The sequence below is a fragment of the Passer montanus genome, unplaced genomic scaffold (genome assembly GCF_014805655.1).
Source record: "Passer montanus isolate IOZ18808 unplaced genomic scaffold, ASM1480565v1 scaffold37, whole genome shotgun sequence".
Taxonomy (NCBI): Eukaryota; Metazoa; Chordata; class Aves; order Passeriformes; family Passeridae; genus Passer; species Passer montanus.
Window position 1 is genome coordinate 1,110,237 of NW_024368485.1, and position 7,036 is coordinate 1,117,272.

Sequence of the window (7,036 nt, forward strand, 5' to 3'; positions counted from 1 at the left end):
ACAGCACATAACTCGTTTCCAGACTGGTCTGCCAGAACCCTTAAACAAATTTCAGGGGGAAAAATTAAAACCAGGTTTTCACAGGACGGAATTTCAGCAGTAAATTTCTTCATATGAACTTTCATCAGCAATTGCAGGAGAATGTAAAAACCCAGCTGGTTTTAAACGTCCAAGTACTGCTTCTGTGAAGAATTGTAGCAAAAATGGTAAAAAAGTGTCTTTTTAGATCTGAGTGTACAAACTGAAACTAATCACATGTGGACTAAGCTCTCAAAAATGCTAGAGGGTGTGATGGAAACAGAAAGGTAATCAACCAAAAAGGGAACACCTAAAAACCAAGAAACTAACAGAGTGAAAAAGGGTAAAAAAAGGCAAAACAAAAAACACCCAAGAAAAATAAAACCCCCAAACAGAAAAATCCAAACTGCTACATTCCAACACTTACACCATACTAAGAAAACACTAAAATCAAAAATGCTTCCAAATTCAGCACAAAATCAAGTAAGAAAGGAATCTAAATAACAAATTGCTGCTTCTCAACACTGTAGCTTAGAAAGCTCAGTTCAGCTCCAGATTCTGCCTGGTACTGTACTCACTAAACTCGCTTTTATGTTGGGCAGACCAATTTTCCATTCTCAAAAGAACCTCATATATACACTACCTCAGCCGAGGCAGTACCCCCAGTATTTCCTAGGTCTGCCCCAAGGAATTAGGCCATGCATTGAAGAGCAAAAGGGGAGGAAAGGCTGATCACTTTTGAATCAATATAACCCATGTGTAATATTTAAAAATCAAGACTAAAACCAGGCATCATTTAATGTATTTTAATAGCAAACTTACAGGAACAGCACAGAAGACAGACAACATTAAAAACATGTACTTGCATGTAGGACAACTCAGTTAGAAAAGTATAGTGAATGGATGGAATCTACTGTATGATAAAAATGCTACAAACACCATTTAGTTGCCATTGATAAGAAATTTACTTGTTTAAAAAAATCCAAATGCTGGCATTGTCCAGAAAAATTTGACAGGTTTATTTATATTTTTTTTATAAAGTTGTTTTGGTGAACAAGTTTCAACAATTCATGTTTTTTATTTTTTTTGACCACATTGTTCATTTTTATGTCCCCTTGTTTATATTAAAAATCCACACACAAATGAAAATGGAAAGAAAACTTGCCAATACCCAATTCTGTCCCCTATTTTTCCACTTGCAACCATATACTTAAGGTACCTTTTAACCCCATGGAAAAAATATCTAACGTTCATTACTACCAATAACAGGAAGAAGATTTTGCTTTGAGAATGACAAACCCATCGTGGTGAGGCTTTAGGCGCGCTCCCCACGTATGCGGCGTGCTAGCTGGATGTCTTTTGGCATGATTGTGACACGTTTGGCATGGATAGCACACAGGTTGGTGTCTTCAAACAGGCCAACCAAGTAGGCTTCACTTGCCTCCTAGTGTGGAAGAAAAGAGGTAACAACATTTTCAGTCTCTGAGCAGCAGGAAAAAAAAACCAGACTCAGTTCAGAATTGAAAGTACAGTGTAATGTGGCATTAAGTTGATATTTTGATCTTTATTACTCACAAATATCAAATGTTTTAGATTTTCAGAAATCAAAAACCTTCACTTTCTCATAATATTTTATGTCTAAAGTAGTGTACTGCTGCTGTTTGGTAAGGACATCCTCCAGAGCACTGCAGAACTAATACTCCCATGGGACTCTCATGAGACAGGAAGGGGTTACATTATTAGCAGGTTAGTTTGTTTAGGAAATTCTCTTTTCAAAGGATGGGTTACACTGTTTGAGGGATTTGTTTATTGCCTCTGCCAGAGTAAGAGGCACTGAGTGTTGGTGAAACTGGGAGGTGCCAGGGAAAAGAAGAACATTAATTCCTTCCCAACACACAGCTCCATCCACAGACACTGAAGAGGTGGCTTAAATCAAAAATTAGCTGGAAAAAAATGTACTGAGAACTATTAGAAATAAGAGAACTCCTTTAGCTCAGGAGCTCCCTGAACCATCAAAAGCAGGGAATTACCATCAGACACTTGTCCTGTTCCTGTACTTTCTTCCTGCCTAACTGGGGACACAGCACTGGCCCCACCACCACAGGCAGGTCTCAGCTCACACCTGAGGGAACCAGGGCCAGCACAAGAACAAAGCTGACCACAGTGGTTTTCCCTGCTGCTGAACAGCTGCAGACAGGACTCTGAGCTAGACAGATGCTCCACTGGACCCGAGTATCTTCCTGACTCACGTGAAGTTAGCTGCTGCTAAGTCCAGCACAGCAATGGTAATTGCTCAAACACTTTTGGAGCACATGGAATTCTAGCACCTATCAATCTCCTCGGAAGCATCTTAGTGTGCCAGCATTGGACACAGCCACTCCTGGGCTGAGAAGTGGGAATGGTGGGGCTCAATCATAGAAAGGAAAGTGAGGTCACCCTTTCTACAATACACACACGAGAACAACTGGTGTGAACCACTTCAGTGCCAGGAACTCCAGGAATCAACTTATTAGATTCAAAGATCCTGTTTAAAAACATAAGATTATCCAATATGAAAAAAACCCAATATTTACTACAGCAGATGAGGACTGTGGTATTACTAAGTCATTTAATTAGGGATATGAGAATCCCTAATAAAGTTTTGTCAAATCACTCAGTGAAAAGTTAAGACACTTCACCAAATATCCATGCTGGCACAAACATGGTACCAAAGAGGTTAATTTAAAAAACAAAATTACCTTTTTGAATTTGTTTGTTTTTTCAAATATACAAGCAGAACCCACTAGGCATTTTGTGTGACCATGTTCTATACCAACTCCTTAATGCAAAACCAGGAACATTCAAACCAGATTTCTGAAAGTGCATCAGCTACTAAATTTTAATAGGTAGATCTAGATAAAGAGACACACAGATAAACCTCAGGATTTAAGAACTACCACACAACTAAAAGCAAAAGCAGCAGCTCTGCCAACACACACAGGCACCTTTTGAAGCCAAGCATATGCCCAAGTTTATGGGCTCTCATGGCAAACGTCTTGGCCCCGTATCAAGTGGAAGTCATTAACTAGAAAGAGACCATTTTGTCTGCATGTCAGACAGACTACAACTACAGATACGTTCTGGAACAATATTTCAGCAGCTATCTTTAATCAGGAGTGTCTTTTATCATGAGAGGGAGATGTCCCCATGATAACAACTCAGTCTTGTGGGGGGTCCTAACTCAGATTCAGAAATTTGGGCCAGAAAGAGCAATGAATATTTTTCTCTCTGTATAATTTAAGTAAATTACATAACTAATATATTTTAAAAATGTGCTTAGCATCAACTACATCCTAGGAAAGCAGCTATTTCCCTAACTGTGTTTAGATGTGGCCTATTGGGTGTTTTTCTTTAGAGGGCATTTGAGGACACCAAGACCTCCCCATGAGGACTCCCTTTACACAATGTTCCCTCTCCAACTGCAGCGCTCAAAGGCGGAGGGAATGTGTTTTTCTTGAGCATCTTAAGCACTATTCTAACAAATCGAGGGGCTACTTAAAAAAACCCCAAACCCAAAGCACCACGCACAAAACCAGACTTTTGGGCTGCGTCAGGAGCTGCTGAGCTGCCCCTGCACCTTCATCCCATGGTTCCCACAGGCATTCCCAGCTCCCCCTGGGCAAGGCAAGGCTGAGATGCGCATCCCTCCCCAGCGGCGCGGGCCACGCCCACCGCGGCATTCCCACCAATCAGAGGGCGCCCGAAGGAACCCTGGAAACAGCCTGGCCAATGGGGGCGCGGGGCGGAGCTCCGGGGGCTCCAGGGAATCCCGGCCGGGATGGGGCACGGCCGGAGCCGGGCAGGGCTCACCTGCAAAGCACCGATGGCAGCGCTCTGGAAGCGCAGATCTGTCTTGAAGTCCTGAGCAATTTCACGCACCAGACGCTGGAAGGGGAGTTTGCGGATCAAAAGTTCGGTGGACTTTTGATAGCGCCTGATTTCACGCAGAGCCACAGTACCCGGCCTGTTGAAATGAAACACAGTGAAAATAAAGAGAATTAGTATTGGAAATAAATTCTGCGTCGCCTTAAAAATATGGGGCCACCCTCCAGACTGAACCAGGCACCATCTGCTTCTGTTTTCCCCAGGAGAGTCCCAGAGTTTACAATACAACATCAATACCTACAACATGGCAAAGGGTCACTGTCTTCTCACCACCAGCCTCTGCCAGCTTCCACTGGCTTCAGCAGGGATCCCTCAGGCAGACTCCCAAGGCCTGACTTCTCCAAGGGAACAGCTGGCCAACAGCTCAGTGCAGATGTGGCAAACCACAGAGCTGCCCTGAGTTCAGCTGCACCAAAGGTATCCCCAAGGGGCCTGACAGGAACCCTGATTTTAAGGGAAAATCTGTTCTTCTTCTCTACTGTCAACATTCACAGAACCAACAAAATGTATAGTCTCTGTTACATTGACAGTCAAAAGTATCCAGTGTATTTCCCCATGTTAGTTTTGGGGTCAGAATGACAAATTCGGAATAGCAACATATGTTTGCAAACATGATGTCCATCTGTGAAACCAATACCACATTTATTTCCGTGGAAGCTTTGTCTTTTCCTGCTTTATTACTTTTCTCCCAGTTGATGAATTCTGCCTCACACCTAGAGCAAAAATCACAGAGTGGGTCAGCTTAGAAGGGACCATAGTGGGTCACCTGGCCCACCCTCCCTGCTCAAGCAGGGTCATCCCAGAGATTGTTTCTCAGGATTGTGTCCAGATGGCTTTTGGATATCTCCAAGGAAGACGACTCCACAACCACTCTGGGCAATCTGTTGCAATGCTCAGTCACCTTCACAGTAAAGCTCTTCCTCATGTTCAGGTGGAATTTCCTGTGCATCAGCTTCTGCCCATTGCCTGGCTCCATCCTCTTCACACTCCTCGATACATCAATAAATCCCCTCGTGGACTTTTAGATTCAAAACCCACTTCATCCCCATCCACGTTTTCCCCAAGGAACACCTACACCCGGCCCAAAACCATCCCCAAGCTGAAGCACGACTGCCGCCTCCCTGGGGAAAGCCAGGACGGGGGTGCCGCGCCCCGCCGGGCCCATCCCAGGGCCGGGATCCGGGACGGGCCGGGAGCGGCGGCGCATCCGCGGGTGCGCGGCTCCCTCTGGCGGCGGCCCCGCGCCCGCCCAGAGCCGCGAGCGGGGCGCGGAGCGCCGCTAACAATAAACTTGGCGGCGCAGCCCTGCTGCGGCCTCCAGATAACCGCGAGTGCGGAATTAGGAAAATTTAAAAGAACCGCCGAGCCGCGTCCGCCGCGGGGGGAGGGGTGCCGATTTTGTAGTCAGCAGCACCGGAACGCCCGGAAAGGAGCTGATGACAAACGCCGGGGGTCGGTGCCGCCCTGGGAATTTCTGGTTATTTTTGCGGAGACCCGCGCTTAGTTGTTTTTTTTTTTGTTTGGTTTTTTTTTTCGTCTTTTTTTTTTTTTTTGGTTATTCTGCCGGCCTCGGAGAGCAGAGCGCGGAGGAGGCGGGGAGAAGCGCCCCCAGCCCCATCGCTCCCGCGGGGTGGTGGGGAAGAAGGAGGGATTTATTTTTTTTTTTGGTGGGGGGGAGGTTGCCCGGTCGCGCCCCGCGGCCGCCTGTGCGCGGCGCTGCGTTACCTGTAGCGGTGCGGCTTCTTCACCCCGCCAGTGGAGGGCGCGCTCTTGCGGGCGGCTTTGGTGGCGAGCTGCTTGCGGGGCGCCTTGCCACCGGTGGACTTGCGGGCGGTCTGCTTGGTACGGGCCATGCTCCTGCCGACGTCGCTGCCTTACACCTGCCAGGAGGAACGTGGGCAGGCGGGGCAGCGGGGAGGGGGTCGCCCCGCTCACACCAAAAAAGGAAAAAATTAAATTAGTAATTAAACGCCTGCCGATCGCGGAATATTAAAATACAGCCTTTTTTTTTGCCCACGAATTCAATATCAAAGCGGCGGCGGCTGAAGCCGAGCGAGCCGCACGGCAGCAGGCGCGGAGAGGCGGCTGTCGCCTCCCCCCCGCCGGCCGCCCGTCACCTGCCAAGTGTTTGCAAATACCGCCCGGCAAACATCGGGGGGCTGGCACCGACCCGCCGCTCCCACCCGCCGGAAAAACCTCCTCCGAAACTGCGGAGCGGGGGCCGGGGGAGCGGCAGCCCCCGCCGGCCTCCCCGGGCTGCCCGGCGCCGCCCGCCCGCGCTGCCCGAGCCGCCGGCGACCGCAGGCGGCCCGGCGATTGTCGTGCGAAAAGGAGAGGGGCCGGATAAAGTGCGAGAAAGCGACAAACTTTGTTTTCGGGGGGTTGTTTTTTGGGTGCCGTCCTTCTCTTTCTGTGTAACTGCTTCCCCGAGAGCTGCCTCGCTCCCAAGCGCCTCTCACAGGCAAACTCGGCTCCCAGAGCCAGAACAAAATGGAAACAATCACGAAACGCAGCCCTAGTCCTTTTGCAAAGGAGGAAAAAATAAATTGCAAAAAATAACGCCAAAAATATCGCCAGGAACTCCAAACCATGCGGGTGCAGATGCAGGGGGAGGCAGCGGAAAAGTTTGCGCTCGAAAACCAAAAAATTGCGTTGCGTTTGGGTCGTTCCTTCGGTGGATTTCTTTCCCTTTTTATTGTTTTTTATGCAATAGGAAAAAAAATATGGTCGGTGACCAGAGAAAAGAGACAAGATGGTGAAGCTGAGCAACAACTGTGGGGAGCAGGGGAAGGAAGGCAGGAGAGTTACCCTGGGCTGGCGAGCGGCTCCGCTTTGCGGCCGCTTCCCGGCCCCGATCCGGGGGCTGTCGGGCTGAGGAGGCAGCTGAGGGGCTGGGGAGGCCGCTGGTGGGGGTCTGGAGCGGGGGCGAGGGGAGCACAGGGGGGCAACGACGGCGCGAAGCGGGGCCGGGGGTGCCGGCGGAGCGAGCCGCTCCGGCTGCGCCGGGAAAGGCGGCGCGGCCGAGGGGAGCCCGAGGCGCCGCCGCCTCCCGAGCCCCCCAAAAGTTTGTGGGGAGGCTCGGGGGGCGGCGGCG

General features: G+C 49.1%; 1 protein-coding gene across 1 annotated transcript; it reads right to left on the bottom strand.

The window, feature by feature from the left end:
• Positions 1–809: 809 nt before the first annotated feature.
• On the bottom strand, positions 810–5,860 carry LOC120505901 (histone H3.3A). Its single transcript, XM_039716847.1, has 3 exons — positions 5,668–5,860; positions 3,868–4,021; positions 810–1,462 (listed from the first exon to the last, which is right to left on the bottom strand). The coding sequence occupies exons 1-3, from the start codon at positions 5,793–5,795 to the stop codon at positions 1,334–1,336; spliced, it is 411 nt and encodes a 136-aa protein (XP_039572781.1). The 5' UTR covers positions 5,796–5,860; the 3' UTR covers positions 810–1,333.
• Between the last annotated feature and the right edge of the window lie 1,176 nt (positions 5,861–7,036).